Raw genomic sequence first — 15,789 nt, forward strand, 5'->3', positions numbered from 1 at the left:
TTAAATTAGACAATTTTTTTATAGACATGACGAAATTATATTTGATCCAATGTATATGCTTGATATACCTAATAATTTATCCTAAATACGAGCAATACCTAGTTCACTTAATAATGAGAAATAAAAAAAAGTACACAATTTATGTGTGTACCGAGATTATTTGAAATCATTTGTTAAAAAGTTCTTTCTTGAAAAAAAATATTTATCTATAATAAGTATTTTTTTCAAATAAATACTTTTTAAAAAAAATATTTTCTTAAAAAAATAGTTTTAAAAATATATATTTTAAAAAATACTTATTTATGAACCAAAGATAATTTATTAATATAATTCTTAAAATAACTATTTAAAAAAAAAAATTTTTTTTTAAGACGCTACAATGGAAACCTTTACTGCCCTTGGAGAAGGAGAAACGATTTAAAAAAAATTAAAGAAGTATTGCCCGCTTCCGTAGGGTACTCACAGTTCAAAAATTTCGCAGCCTTGCCAGTCCAGATTCTTTCCTTCGCTATCTCTTTCGTTATCTCAATGCCCTTCACGATTTTATCTTCTTCCTTTTTTAGCTTTTGTTGCAGCATTTTGCTGCGAAGTGGGTGGTGTCATGAAGTCTGGACAAACATTTCTCTTTATTCTTCAGTTCTTTCGGTCCTTACCGTTGCTCTGAAAATTCCAGTGCAGAAGACACATTTGAAGTTGATAAAATTACGAACAAGAAGCAAGATATGGGGCGTGGATCCGAGAATTTCCTCGCAGTGGTTACTAAAGGCTTCGATGCTCTTTCTGGGTATGTGGGTTTTGCTGCATTAAAGTCTAAAGGGGATAACATGCTTTCACATTGTGTGTGTTTTGTTGTTTCTAACCAGGGATCTTGTGTCTGTTCTGCAGGCCTGCAGTTGCTCTTGTTTACCCTATGTAAGTATTGGGTTTTTCTTTTTTCTCTTTTTTCTAGAAAAAAATTAGGGCAAAAGACAAGGTTTGACAAAAAGAAAGATTGAGGTTTTAAAAATATTACGGAGCCCGTTTGCTAAAAAGACACAGAGGTCTCCTAAAAAAATTTATCTCTTTTGTAAAGTACAATGGGAGGGGTTTGTATTTTTTGATAAATCTCAAGGGAGGTCCCTGAGATTTTTAAAACCAGCTAAGGGGAAGTGTCTGTAATTTTTAAAACATCAAGAAAAGTTATTGTCTTTTTGCCAAACCTCATGAAGGTTAGTGTCTTTTGTCCAAAAAATTAAGAAACTTTGAGTTTTAGGCAATATGGTTTGAATTGTTGCTCGTGAAGTTTCTGTTGTTTTGGGTGGAAAAATTTTGAAGGATTGAAACTTAAGAGTGGTTTTGTGGTTTGGGTGTTATTGACAGGTATGCTTCAATCAGGGCTATAGAGAGTAGGTCTTTTGCTGATGGTGAAAAATGGCTTAGATACTGGGTTCTCTATTCTTTGATCACCCTCTTTAATCTCACTCTTGGCAGAGTCCTAGAAGTGTAAGCTTGCGTTTTGCAGTTTAAAACTCACTCTGGCCATATGATTAAGGTTTTAGTTGTCAGAGATTGTTCATGTTCTGGGTGAAGTTAGTAGCATTGTAATAGAATGCCCAAACTTAAATCTGATTTCTTTTTTCTAATGGAATGCCTCAAAGTTGAAACTACCCTTCCTATGTCTATTTCCCCAAATTCCTAGAAATCCATAAACTGTTCTGTGTGGAATTGGAATTATGCCCTCTTCACTTTCATTGCTCTTCTTACTCTCAGATTAAGTGATTCACTGATGTATACTGGTTATGAATTATCCTTCTAGTTGCCAACTAAAACCTGAAATCCTAATTGTGTTGGATGCTTTCAGAACCTCAATTTTGTAACTGCACTTGCTGGCTGGAACTGTTGTTTAAATGTCATCATGAGCTTGTGTTGAGTTGTACCTCATATACAGAAAGGGTATGCACTTGGAGCCTGTAATAGGTGGGAGGTTTTTAAGTGATTGACCGATGTATACTAGTTATGAATTATCCTTCTAGTTGCCAACTAAAACTTGAATCCCGACTTGTGTTGGATGCTTTCAAAACCCCCAATTTTGTCACATCCTTGTTGGAGCTGTTGTTTAAATGTCATCATAAGCTTGTGTTGAGTTGTGTCTCATATACAGAAAAGTTATCCACTTAAAGCCTATAATAGGTGGGAGGTTTTGTGACGAAGGTGACAAGGCGTGGTACTTGGAGTTATTGTATTGTTATATGAGGGCATTTTAGGGTTTTCACAAGGGGCTATAGCGGCTATACACACACATACTTGTTGCCTAGGGTTGAAACCCTAATACTCTTTTCATTAATGATATATTGCATAAGCTTTGTGGATGTAGGCACACTACCAAACCATATATATCTTTGTTTTATTGCTTTCTTCTGTTTTTATTTTGATTTTTTGTGAGTATATGCATAACTATAGTGTGTGTTTCACATCAATTGGTATTAGAGCACCAACTTCTTACAAAGGTTTTCTAGGGTTTGCATATTGACTGCAGCATGTATGAGTTAGGTGAAGATAAGGTTTGACAAGTTCAATGGGAAAGGAAAGTAAAGCCTCGAGCAAATGTGGGTAACTTATATATTGGTTGATTTGGTTCAATAGAAGGTTTACATACGAGAGAGGAAACAGAGAAGATTTTGTTGTGTTGGCAATGAAAGAGAAATGACAAAGTGTTTATGGGCAAAATTGGAGAGCATGTATATGGTGAAGAGTAATACCAACAACGGCTCTTGAAGAAATGTTTCTTCATATGCATGAGGGTGGAGATCTGAATCAATATCTGAATTAGTTTAATCAAATTTTTAGCAATTTGCTTAAGGTGGATGTGAGAATTGAAAATGAAGATAGGGTGTTGATGTTGTTATTTTCTCCTCCTTCTTCTTTAGAACCTTTGGTTACAACATGGCTTTTAGAAAGTCAACCCCTAAGCTATAGTGATCTTGAATGAAGCTAGAAGAGAACTTAACAAGGAGGATCATGAACTAGGAAGCTTTGGTTGCCAAGTTCAAGGATAGGAGATGTAGATGCAAGGGTAATGGTAGGCAAAAGGGCAGATTTCGTTCTAAATCAAGGGCCAAAATGTTGAATGCTTCAAATGCAAACAAAAGGGGCACTATGCGTGAGATTGCTCCCTTTGGAAGAAAGAGGAATACAAGAAAAGACTAATCATCAAACTCTGCGAGTGTGGTAATAGATAGTTCAAGATAAAGATTTTTGGCTCGTTGCTTCAAGTAACAGTTATTTTCTAGATACTTGGGATATGGATTTGAGCTACTCCTTTCATTACCGTTGATGTGTTAGTAGTTATTAGGGTGATCATCATTGTTATGTGGCTAAGTCAGTAATGTGAAAGTTAGAATATTTAACAATAATTGTTGGAACATTGTAGAATATTAGACATGATTCAAAATTGAAGAAGAATATACTTTCTTTTTGTCACTTAGAGGAGGCTTTACATGGACTTTTAACAACTACAAGTGGTGGAATTCTAAATGTTAGACGGTTTTACGGTCGCCATAAAGGATAAATCAGTTGATAACAATTTGTATGGTACTATATAGTACAACTGTGGGTAGTGGTAGTAGCTGCTTCATTGGATATCGACATATATGGCACTGTGTTTTGACATATGCATCTAGGACATTTAAGTGAGTGGCGTATGATGGAACTCCACCAAAAAGGGTTGAAGAAATGTAGAGTTGTTTTTTTCTTGTATTATATTTTGGGTAAAGTGGTAAACAATTTAGAGTGAAACTCAAAAAACCTTCTAGAAGAGAAGTGGCATTGTAGACTATGTTGACATGTACTCTAGGAAGCTTTGGGTTTACTTTACAAAGGAAAATTCACTAGTGTTCTTCAAATTCAAGTGGGCAAGTCAATGAAGTGTCTTAGGTCAAGTAATGGTCTAGAGTGTAAGTTGGATGAGTTTTTGAATTTCCGCGAGTTTGAGGAAATTGTTATACATTTTACACTAAATCGAACTCCGTAGTAGGGTGGGGCTGGTGAGAGGATGAACATTGTTTGATAAGGTTACAAATATGAGACCATGTGTAGGTTGCATATGAGTGTTTGGGTTGATGCAATCACCACAAGTTGTTATATTATTAGTTCATCTTCTATGAAGTTGGATGGTGAAGTGGCCAAAGAAATTTGGATAGGTTAGGATCAACTACCCTAGCATACACATAGATTCCTAGTGAGCTTCAATCCTAGCTAGACTGTAAATCCAAGAGGAGAATTTTTTCGTTGGCTATGGAGAAGGATTAAAGGGTTCAACTTGTGGGATAATGATGAGCAAAGTCATGGTGTATGAGGTGGAAGATTGTGGAATTGAATCAAATTGGCTCTGACACCAAATTTATATAGGACAGTATTATAACAAAATAGAGAAGGGAAAGAATCGGAAAAGGAAGAAAGAGAGGAAAGGGAGAGGCTACATGAGAGAGAGGGAAAATTGGTCTAGAAATTTAAATTCCAATTTCATGTTTCTCATACAACTTGGAATCTAAGTACTTATACCTACATTAAAACGTATAATACATAACCTTAAAAGAAGGAGAAATTCCACAACACAAGCAAAGTCCAATACAAGCACAATTTCCTAAATCTATGCTTAAGTATGCTGAATAGGCCGCCTAATTGATGTAGGTGGTCCTCCATCACACTCCCTTGGCTAAAAGGAATTCAGCTTTGGAAAGTGTAACTGTAAGCATCTTGAATAAGCGAGATAGCATGCAAAGTGACAGGATCTCTTAATAAATGCAGCCGAAGATCACTTTGAGGATAAGTCACAAACTCATCATTTAGAATAGACTCCACTATGTCCTGTGGTTAAGAAATGAAAGGAGATTGAGGAATTGATGCCCTTGCATAAGTACATGATGACAAAGTAGGAGGCTTAAAGGTGTCTTTTTAAGGTGTCCAATCTTCCACATTAAAAGCTAGATTAGTGGTCAAATGAGTAGGCAAATCAAGAGAATTTGCATTAGTTCCAACTTTTGTAAGAGTGGGGATAGGGTCGTACGGGCATAAAGCTTTTTACAGGAATTTCTAATGTAGCATTTAGGTCTAATGTGAACCATGGCATGACCTTTCAAATTAAGTTCCGTGGCCTTGCGATGCACACTTGCAGCAAATTTGTATTGACAAGTTTTTGCCTAACATTTGCAACTCATGGATGTGATGAACAAAGGATTTAACTCTAAACTGCAGGGATTTGGTGGGAAAGGAACAAGATCTAGGTCCATGAACTTACATGGGCCTAACACTTCACATGTTGTGAAGGGCCGACTGATAAAGCGGAAACAATAAGAAAACGTGTATATAAACATGAGTCACTTGGTAAATTGTAAAGCAATGCAACTAATAAACATGTACAAAAAGTAAAAGTTGCCAAAATGTGAATGTTAAAGGTGGATGAGTAGTATAACTTAAAAGGATAAATTAAGGAACGAGCATATATGCAAAATAATCTAGGCATAGCACCGGTCGAATATAAGATAAGGGAGGGGCGGCTTAAATGGTTTGGGCATTTGAAATGTAGGCCTAGTAGCATACTTGTGAGGAGGAATGAGTTGTTGTTTCTGGCATGAAAAGAGGTAGGGGTAGGCCGGAAATAATTTGGAACGAGGTAGTGAGGAAGGATTTAATAGCTCTTAATCTAGTAAAGGAAAATGCTCTCGATTGGGTAAATTGGCAAAAAAGGATTCATCTAGCTGAGCCCAACTAGTGGGATTTAAGGCTTCTTGTTGTTGTTCTTGTTGCACCTTTTAGGGAGTGAATAAGTAGGGTATAACTGTTGAAGAGATATCATTCAGTAAGTGCCCCCCAATGGAAGGATATAAATCTTATGGAATGATTAGGTGTGACAAAATTTACCGAAAACTGGACTGAAACATAACCCTTTGACAATTCGGTTTGGTGTTTCAGTTTCGGTCCTTGGTTTCGATTTTGGCTTTTATAAAAACTGAATTTTTGATTTTGGTTTCGGTTTTATAAGAAAATCGAATCGAAAAATCTGAAAAATCAATTAATATGAAAACAATCGTAAATATATAATAATTGGATAACATAAGAATATAAAAACCTTCAGTTGTATTTATAGAGAAGCCAAGGCACCCTCTCCCCCCCCCCCCTTTAAAAAATGTTCATTCTTTCGATGTGGGACAAGTGATTGAAGAGTGAGAGCGTTGAGAGAGGAACGAAGAGTTGGCCGCTGACACTGGGTGTTGGGAACCAATTGTCCCACATTGGCCTGGAGGAAGAAGGGAAGACCCTTCCCCCACTTACTGTATACATTCCCTATGTTCAAGCATAGTGGGCCAGGCTTGTCTATTTAATTGATGAGTTGGGCCAACTTATCAAAGCCCATTTCTTGTGGGTATTAAAGTATAAATCGTTGTAGGTCGTGCTCATCTATTTAATTGCTGGGTCATGTCAATCAAAGCCCATTTCTTTTGGGCAGAAAACATTTTTGGCCTTCCTTTTGGCCCACCTTTAGTTGGGCCAATTAAGTAAGTTTAAAACTTTATATTAATAACCGGAAGAAACTGAACTGAACAGGAAAAGATCGGTCTACGGATAAATTAAACTGTTGGTGTGCCGTTCAATTTCAGTTTGAATAATTTAAGAACTGATTAGTTTGGTTCAGTTATCGGTTTTGTCAAAAACTGAACAGAGAACTGATCACCCCTAGAGGAATGATATAACTCTTAATTGAAGATCACTTATTGAAGTAGGTACATTTTAGATAGCAAAGATAAAATTTTGGATAATTTTGAGTAGTTTTGGAACTTCTCTAAAGTAAAGGAAGGAAGAAAAAGAGGAAGAGAGAGGGGAACTTTTCTGTTAAAGTATAAAAACTACACACACACTAGTACTAGTAAAGCTGTGTGTGTGTTGCACATGAGAATTTTTTAAACTAATACATTGATGACACGGTTGGATGTAAATTGTTAATTTGCTTTATTTTTTTAGAACTCTTTTGATACTGGAGCAGGTTTGGACAATAATAACTCCCCCAAAGAGTAGGCACCTATCCAGCCAACAGCCAAGTCTTCCTTCCATATTCCCCCATGCATGCAATCAAGGAGATTCAAATAATTGCTACACCAAGTAACTGCCCGTATTTGCTTATTTACAGGATTATTTTCTCCTTCATGTGTATAACAAAACAAAAAGAGTTTTTAAAATTAAAAGGCAAGAGACAATAAACAAAAATGTAAATATAAATGTGCAAATTTGTGTACGTACAGATCATTTTGATCAAACATATATTAGAGAAAGCAACTCCACTTTTTACATGTTGATAACTATTCAGTTATGCCCAATTAATAATGCATACATTTAGTATGAATGAAGTGCCATAAAAATTCCATTTACGAAGTCCAAGTATTGAATTTGCTTTTGCTTCAGCATAAGGGAACAATTGGACACAAAATGTAAATATATTAACATGGAAGTGAGTATTTCTATCTTAGGTCAATTGTAAGGTCCATTCCAAACATAATTGTTGCTACATGCCCAAGGCGTTCCAACAGAAATGGGCTAGAAAAGAAAATGATGAAGCTCTACCTTGTTTTAAAGGAAAAATAGAGACAACCTTTTTAAGAAAGACAAAGAAAACGGGTCTAGAACTAAAGTATAGATTCAGGAGTCCTTTGTTCATAGGGAAGGTGATTAATAATTAGCATCCTTTATCATCACTCATTCAAATGAACAATATATATATATATATATATATAGAGAGAGAGAGAGAGAGAGAGAGAGAAAGCCTCTCATAAAAGAGACATCTCTTAAAAGACATTATTATGATTTGGATATCTCTTATGGAAGGAGATAACTCTTAAAAGACACATATTGGAATAGGTACCTTTTAGAGAGTGAACAAGCATCTCTTTTATAGAGGAAATAACTCTTAAAAGATACATACTGGAATAGGTGACTTTTGGAGAGTAAGGATAAAATTGTAAGATTAAAATAAGGGTAATTTGGAGAAGTTTTGGGGCTTCTCTAAAATAGAGGAAGAAGAAAAGAGAGATGGTGTTATTATTTTCTTCTTTTGTAGTGAACACAAACATTATCTCCTTGTATAGAGATAGAGACACCCTTTCGTGAAAGGATACGCGTCTTAAAAGACATATTATGAACAGGATATCTATTATAGAAGGAGATAACACTTAAAAGACACCTATTGGAATTGATACCCTTTAGAGAGTGAATAGGTTTCTTTTATAAATGCAACACCTCATTTGATTGTTTAACTTTTTAATTTTAATAAAAATAATTTTTTAAGAAAACATATACATATAGACATTTTCTCCTTGTATAGAGATAGAGACACTCTTTCATGAAAGGAGACATGTCTTAGAAAGATATATATATTATGAATAGGTATCTCTTATAGAAGGAGATAGCTCTTAAAAGACACCTATTGATATAGATACCTTTTAGAGAGTGAATAGGTATCTTTTACGAAATGCCACATATCATTTGGTTGTTTAATTTTTTTCATTTTAATTTTAATAAACATAAATATTTAAGAAGGCATAAACATATGAACATTATTTTTTTGTATAGAGATAGAGTTACCCTGCTGTGAAAGAAGACATGTCTCAAAACACACATATTATGAATAGGGTATCTATTATAGAAGGAGATAACTCTTCAAAAACACCTATTGGAATAGATACCTTTTAGAGAGAGGTATCTTTTCTGAAATGTGACACATCACACATCATTTGGTTGTTCAGTTTTTTCATAAAAAAATATTTTTAAGAAGGCACCCCAATGTGAAAACACACACCTTTTCCTTGTATTTTGTAAGAAGTATGGATGTCTTTTTATATATAGTATAGATTAGTAGTAGGATTATGTGTATTTGGGGGTTTGTTTGTAATAGCTAGACGTGTCTTTTAGGGTTTATTTGTAATTTCTTGTAATTTAGGCTCTCTTACAAAAGGGTATGAAATCCATGTGGAACTTAGTTTATTTCCCCCCCTGCTTTTCCCACATTGCTCTACCTTTGTGCATGAAAATGCAATGAAAACATGAAGGGATAATTTATTTTTTTTATTTTTTTATTTTTTTCTATAGGATGCTCCACTATGGTGTTGACATTCTTATAAAAAATTCGTTGAAGTAAATTTTGTGAAATTTTTTTTCCTTTTATATGGCTTGGTGAAGTGTGAGAATTGTTTTTATAAAGGGAACGTCTCAGATTGGGAGGAAAGTTTCTTGTTTTTTTATTTGCTGGAAATCATACAAGTGTCCTCTCCTCCCTCAGAAATTTTAAAAAAAAAAGGCAAGCAGAAATGACAGATGAAAACTTGATGATTGATAAGCAGAATATTTGTGATATTAAGCCTCCTGTTTGAGCAAATTGTCTACCCTTTTGGTGTGTGCATACATCATGCATGCATGCTGACATGTGTATATTATCTACATATTAGTATGTCTTCTTAATTTCAGGTTGCCCTTTTGGTCTTATGCCAAGCTGATTGCTGTATGCTGGTTGGTCCTACCATGCTTCAACGGGGCACCATATGTCTATGAGCACTTCATTAGACCTTTCTACTGGAATGCACAAACTGCTACAATCTGGCATTTCCCAATGAACAGGGGTCTCTTTCACAAGCAAGATGACTTAATGACTGCTGCTGAGAAATATATGAAAATGCATGGGACAGAAGCATTTGAAAGGCTTATAAAGAATGTATGCCCAGTCTCCATCACTTCGTATTTTCTTTTTTTCATTTCTAGAAGAGAAAACATGTTTTTTTGCTGTCTATTATTGAAGCTTTATAAGTCCTTATCTGTATTCATTTCTTTTAAATAAAATTTTGCAACGTGCACAGAAACCAGAGTGTATTAGGGAAAACTGGGCCTTTTTTGCCTCTTGCAATTGTCCGTCTCCTACACAAACCTTTGTTTGCCACAACCATAGGATAGTTATCTTTGTATCATATCTATACGCCTCCTAAGCCTCCTAAACTAATGTCATGTTTGTTTTACAGAATGGAATGGAGTAGGAGCGGAAGGGCATGAAAATTTGAATTGAAAGAAAGAAGAAATCAAGTGAAAAAAAATTTGTTTCCTTTCCTCCCTATTCTATTCCATTCCTATGAATCCTATGTACCAAACATGCAATAAGATTTTTACAAGTGGAATGCAACTGAACTTTCTGGTTAATAAAATATGAAAAAGAATAATCAAAGGTCTATGTAGAGCAACACATTACTCTGAAGAATTCAAGAAGATAGTGCCAATGGCGCTTGCCTTCTGTTTTAGAGAATGATGTTGCTTTTTCTTGGACTAACAGTGGCAGGACTTTGCCTTTGCATTTGATCTAGATGTCAGGGTCATGTCCTCACAATGATTGCTCATACGTCTCATTGAGCCAAGGGTTTCTGCGATAACAGTCAATTTGCTAAAGAGTAGTATCCCAGATATTAAGTTTATTTCCAAAATAAAAAGCATATTCAACATGAGAATGAATTCATAATGTGAAAGCCCTAATAGTACTTATGATTCCTCATGGTCAAAATCTTTAGAATTGGAACCATAATTTATTATTTCTTCATTACAAGATTAGAATGGGCATAAGCATGGACTTGTAGATGGTTAGAGCAAAGAGGTTCAGAAGATATGTTGACTTTGCAATGCAAGTTCGTCATTGGATCATTTAAATGGCCTGTGCCGATCAATTAGCTGTCTCTCCTCTAGCCTCATGTGATGCTTTTGCATTACTAATCAATCATGTCTTCATTAAGTTTTCCTGATAGAAAGCATAAGTCATGTAAGATGCATAATGATGCAGGGGCAGCATCGAGGATCTGCTGCCATGGGAGAGATTAGAAGAAGTTAAAGAGAGGAAGGGGAAGAGAGGAGAGACAAGATACAAGGGGGAAACTCATGGTCATCTCAAATTCAAATTCATCAACAACTGCCCCCAACATGACTTTAACTTACTATTTATAAGAAAGCCTCTAAACACATGAAATTACTCATGTATTCCTAACAACATTCAATTACAAACATGCCCCTAAAATACACAATTATTACAAACAAGCCCTCTACATAATCCTAATAAAAGCAAACTAACCACAAATAATTAAACTAAGTATGTAACGCCTCGACCCTCTAGGAGGGGCCGGAGTGCTACTAAACATACATAACATACATTTCTCTAATACCATACATATGCAACCCGCCCAAATAAGAGGAACGGGTGTTCCATACTAATCTGTATAAACATACACAGCGAAAAAAACATATATCCTCTAAAACTTACCGGAGTTTCTAACTATTTCCCAACATACATACATACATACATACTACATCCATACTCTGCTATTACAACCCCCAAAAGGAACATAGCTACTGTCTATGACTCACCGACTTTGACAAAACAAACAACGATCAAAATCCAGCTCGGTGGTACGCTAAACTCGATCCCTCGAAGGACCTGAAACATGAATTGTATGATAGAGTGAGACACCTCTCAGTAAGACGGATTATATTATCATCAGTGTGTGGTTAACATGAGATTTCGTGTGTACATATTACTGCTAACTTTTAAATCATTTAACTGGCATTTTAAAACTATACTGAATTGTATATCTGAAAATACATACTATTGGCTCAATATAGTCCTTTCTATAGTAAATATGTCCATATATGCCTAGAAGATACAACCTGTATTGCTGACTTAGCGTTGTCACGCTAAACATAACATACAACATGCTTTCCCCCATGACGGGTTGTGCGGCTTGGAGGCTGGAACTAGCATATAGCCGACCGACTATAGCTAAGTCAAACATAAAGTAGTATGATGGTGCCTACCCTATACCTGAAGGCAGCGTCACTCAGAATTACTGCATCGGATGGAGCTCTGAAATTTCTACATCAAGGAGTACTTTACCCAGGCCACCAATCGCCTTTCCCATATCCACACTCTATCTAAGACATGTGGTTACACCCCTACAATATATATAGCTACGGTACCGTGCTCATAACATAACATCATATCAATAGGGTTATATAGTCATATATGGAAATTTACATCATATAAAATTGAAATTATAATTGATTTTCATGAAATTACATAAAACAATAGCTGTTCGTAGTTTTGTAAAAATATCTGTTGTATATTGTCTCGGTAAAAACCGGCATATCATATATGTCATAAACTGTCTCAGTAAAAATCGGCATATCATAAACTCGGCATCTAGCCGTCATATTACATATCGGCATATAGCCGCTGTATCATATCTCAACATATAACCATCATATCATATTAGTATTACACAAAACTTGCTCATTTATGCCAATTAAAAACTGTACTTATGCCACACAATTTTTCATTAGGTAATTCAAAAATACACAACTTCTTGAGAGAATAAATACTGTACTGAAAATAGGGGTATGAGTATCTTCAAGTTGTTATTTTACTAAAATATAGATATATAACTAAATACAGGAAAACTGGAGATAATCAACCCTACCGCCTTTGGTTTGTTGTAAAATACCCCTATGATTTCAAATCTTAAATTCCCAACCGATGAAAACGTTCGGAAAGTCGAGTACTTTAATCTAAAAATATCATATTTGAATTTAATCAGTTGGTTTTGAAAATAAAGTCGATTAACCAAACCTTAGGCTCGGAAACCCTAGAAAAGCCGTAATTTTACACATATAAACATTTTCAACATTTTAAATCGGTAAAATCCGCAAGATTAGCTGATATAATATAATCCCCTTACCTATTTTTCTAAAAAACGCTCCAAAAGGCTGAAACCCTAACTTTTTGGAGTGGGGCCCGAAATGCCGAGATCAAAAATCCACTCCGCTAGACTTGTAGAGAAATATTCCTAGATCTTAGTGATGACTTATGATCGTTGAATTTGGCGACGATCGGCGAGAAAATCGAGGAAAGAGAGAGTATAGTTCATAGGTTAGAGAGAGAGAAAGAGAGAAAAGATATTTATTTTCAAAATATCTTATGTTTCTTCTCCTTTAAGTCTTTGACCCGGCTGCCCTCGTCGATGAAGTGGAGCATTTGTCGACGAGCCGCGGAAGGTCGTTCGTCAACGACCACAAGGCTTTGTCAAGGAACCTGAAGCCCGAAATTATTCCGGACTCTCGGTATCTCTTCGTCGACGAGGACCTGAACTTCGCCGACGATCCCTAGAAAGGCACTCGTCGAGGCCATGCTGTTCCTGTTTCTGAATTTTCCATCCCTCTCTTTTATTTATTTATTTATTTATTTCTTGGGTCGGGTTACTACAAAGTAAGCACATTTGGGGTTAGGTTCCAATAAACTATTGTCCCTGTTCTTCAACACAGACCTCCAAATTAGGTCGAAATGATCCATCCAAATACCTGCTTCTTGTCCTACATCACGTAATTGTCAAGTGTGCTAGAGTGGGGAAAGATGAGGCTCTCCTGCTAATGGGACTTTGGCCTGTCGCTTCTGTTTCTTAGGCCTCACTTACCTGGTTTGGACTACCTGAAAACATTGTTCCTAATTTCAACAGAGTTCAATTTAGAGATGGGCATATTGCTATTTACAGTTTAGCATTCCAATCGCCTGAACTCTGTTGTGTTGTCAACATAACTCGTTCAAATACATCTCTTGTTTATTTGAATAAGCTGCAAACTATTTGGTGGGAACTGAAGTTTCTTTCTATTTGCTGTGATATAATCTTTTAGCTCCCATTTCTTTCTTGTTATCCTGAATTTAATTACATGCAATAACCTCTCCAAGTGTGGGAGCAAGGTTGGATGCATCATTCCCTCCCCAGACCCCAATGTCATGGGAGACGTGTGCATTGTGTCCATATTTTTTTTCTTTAGTATATACTTGGTAAAATTCTAATTTTATTATTGCATTGGAAGAAACTGTTGATTCCACTAGTGTCACTGCTGTTTATGTACTCCTGCCTTTTTTTAGAAGGGTCATGCTAACACTGCCCAAAGGCAATTGTTAATATTAACATTTTTTTTTCTGGAAATTTTCATCATTTAGTCAAAATCATCATATTCAAGCTCAACTACTGCATACAATGTGAGAATAGTTCTACAGACAATAAATCCTTCCTAAAATTGGTTTTATAATGTCATTCTTTATGTTCCTTGGTAACACTTGCAATTCACTAACCTAAATTAGCTGTTGCTTTTTTTTCCTTCATCAGTCATCATAAAATTTGCTGCATCAGTTTTCTTGTAATTCTTCATGACCAAATCAGTGTGTAAATTTGCAGGCTGAAATGGCAAGAGCAATGAGGAGGGAGAACATGCAATATGATGAGCATTATAGATAATGAGCCAGAATTCTATGCATAGTTGAGACTCGGGGTTCGCTTTCTTTTCTTGATTTCATAATACATATATATATTGGAGAATGCTAATCTAAGTTCACATTTTTGGCATCCGACCATAATACATATTGACTTGCTTCCCTTATCTTTGCTTCTTGAATGGGGGTTGAATTTTTTTCCCCCTCAAGAACAAACTAATGGAAGTATTGTTATAGGGGTCATTCTTCTTTGCTTTTTGACCTAGAAAATCCATTATGTTTATTTTTGCTGGATCTGTGCCATCTAATTTTGAGTTTTGTGGCCATTTTTGGCTCCATTCCTCAGTGCAGTTGCTGCAAAAATGGGAAGTAAAGGACTTGTTTGGTATTATTGTTGGTGATGCGGTTTGCAATTGCTGTTATGAATCCATTTACGAGTGTTATGGTTCGAGGTTGTCATTAAAAAAAAAAAAAAAAGCTGTAATTTGAGATTTTGACAACATTTGTGAGCATGCATTTTGGGGTTTAAATTTGGTTTTATATAGATTTACATAAAATATAATGCAAGAAAGTGTATCAAGTTTCTTTTCTATCCACATTATAATATAGATTTAGGTTTGTATGGATTTAGAATTCAAAAACTGTATTTAGTTTTTTTTTCCTTGTCCACACAAACTGAACTTCAAAGCGCCAAAGTCCATGCTTTCAAACTCTACCTTAAGCATGATTTTTATTTGCCAATTGCAAAGTACTATTACATTTGAACTGAAAAATGATATACTAATTATAATATCCGAAATCTTTTTCAATTGCTGCACTAAACACTTTAATTTAGCAAGATGCACAAACGTGATAGTTTCTTAGGTACATGCAGTGCGCGAGCGGCCAAACATGGCCTAACAGGCCGATGCTTGTTTTCCCGCCGCAATAAAATCACTGTTTGGATACTCAGCTACTTTAGGCTGTGTTTGGTATCCCTTGAGAATGGGAATGGAGCTGGGAATCTGGGAATATTATCCAGATGAAATTGCATAATTAGACTAGGAGTATGAATTAGTTCGTGTACGAAATCTAAAAGATGGGAACCCTAATTCTAACCATTCCTGTTTTGTAATTCAAACATGTTGGGAAGTTTGGTCAGGGAAAAAAAATTCTTATTAGTTTGAGGTTCACCTCGACTATTACCTTTTTGACCATAAAATTATGAACTCTACAAGATGAAATAAACAACACTTTTAAAGTCAGTCATGAGACAACATATATGTTAATGCCAAGCATCAGCTTTAGAATGAATAAGCAACTCATAAGGAGTTATTTCTTCAGAGTATTTGCTGTCCATTTGTTGTTACAAGCGAAAAAATATAATTTGTTGTGGGATTCATATTCAAATTGGTCTAATCAAGTTCAATCGAAATTGGCCATCCAATTGGCTTGATGAATCTCTTCCTAGTTGTTGACTTGGCCAACTCCTA

General features: G+C 35.4%; 1 protein-coding gene across 4 annotated transcripts; it reads left to right on the plus strand.

The window, feature by feature from the left end:
* Nucleotides 1-393: 393 nt before the first annotated feature.
* On the plus strand, nt 394-14,909 carry LOC131144988 (HVA22-like protein a). Of its 4 annotated transcripts, none has more exons than XM_058093997.1 (6): nt 394-784; nt 886-912; nt 1,360-1,482; nt 9,490-9,733; nt 14,283-14,376; nt 14,664-14,909. In XM_058093997.1, exons 1-5 carry the CDS (start codon nt 723-725, stop codon nt 14,340-14,342), a joined length of 516 nt encoding a protein of 171 aa, XP_057949980.1. In that variant the 5' UTR covers nt 394-722; the 3' UTR covers nt 14,343-14,376; nt 14,664-14,909. The 4 variants fall into 4 exon arrangements, with proteins under 4 accessions (XP_057949980.1, XP_057949979.1, XP_057949982.1 ...); XM_058093996.1 differs by having other exon boundaries at nt 14,669-14,909; XM_058093999.1 differs by lacking the exon at nt 1,360-1,482 and having other exon boundaries at nt 14,669-14,909.
* The last annotated feature ends 880 nt before the right edge of the window (nt 14,910-15,789 follow it).

Source organism: Malania oleifera, chromosome 12 (genome assembly GCF_029873635.1).
Source record: "Malania oleifera isolate guangnan ecotype guangnan chromosome 12, ASM2987363v1, whole genome shotgun sequence".
NCBI lineage: Eukaryota > Viridiplantae > Streptophyta > Magnoliopsida > Santalales > Ximeniaceae > Malania > Malania oleifera.

Coding starts and splice junctions, on each gene's coding strand:
- LOC131144988 (XM_058093997.1), top strand. CDS start 723: ATGGGGCGTGGATCCGAGAATTTCCTCGCAGTGGTTACTAAAGGCTTC. Junction 785..885: donor GGCTTCGATGCTCTTTCTGG/GTATGTGGGTTT, acceptor TCTGTTCTGCAG/GCCTGCAGTTGCTCTTGTTT. Junction 1,483..9,489: donor CTTGGCAGAGTCCTAGAAGT/GTAAGCTTGCGT, acceptor TCTTAATTTCAG/GTTGCCCTTTTGGTCTTATG.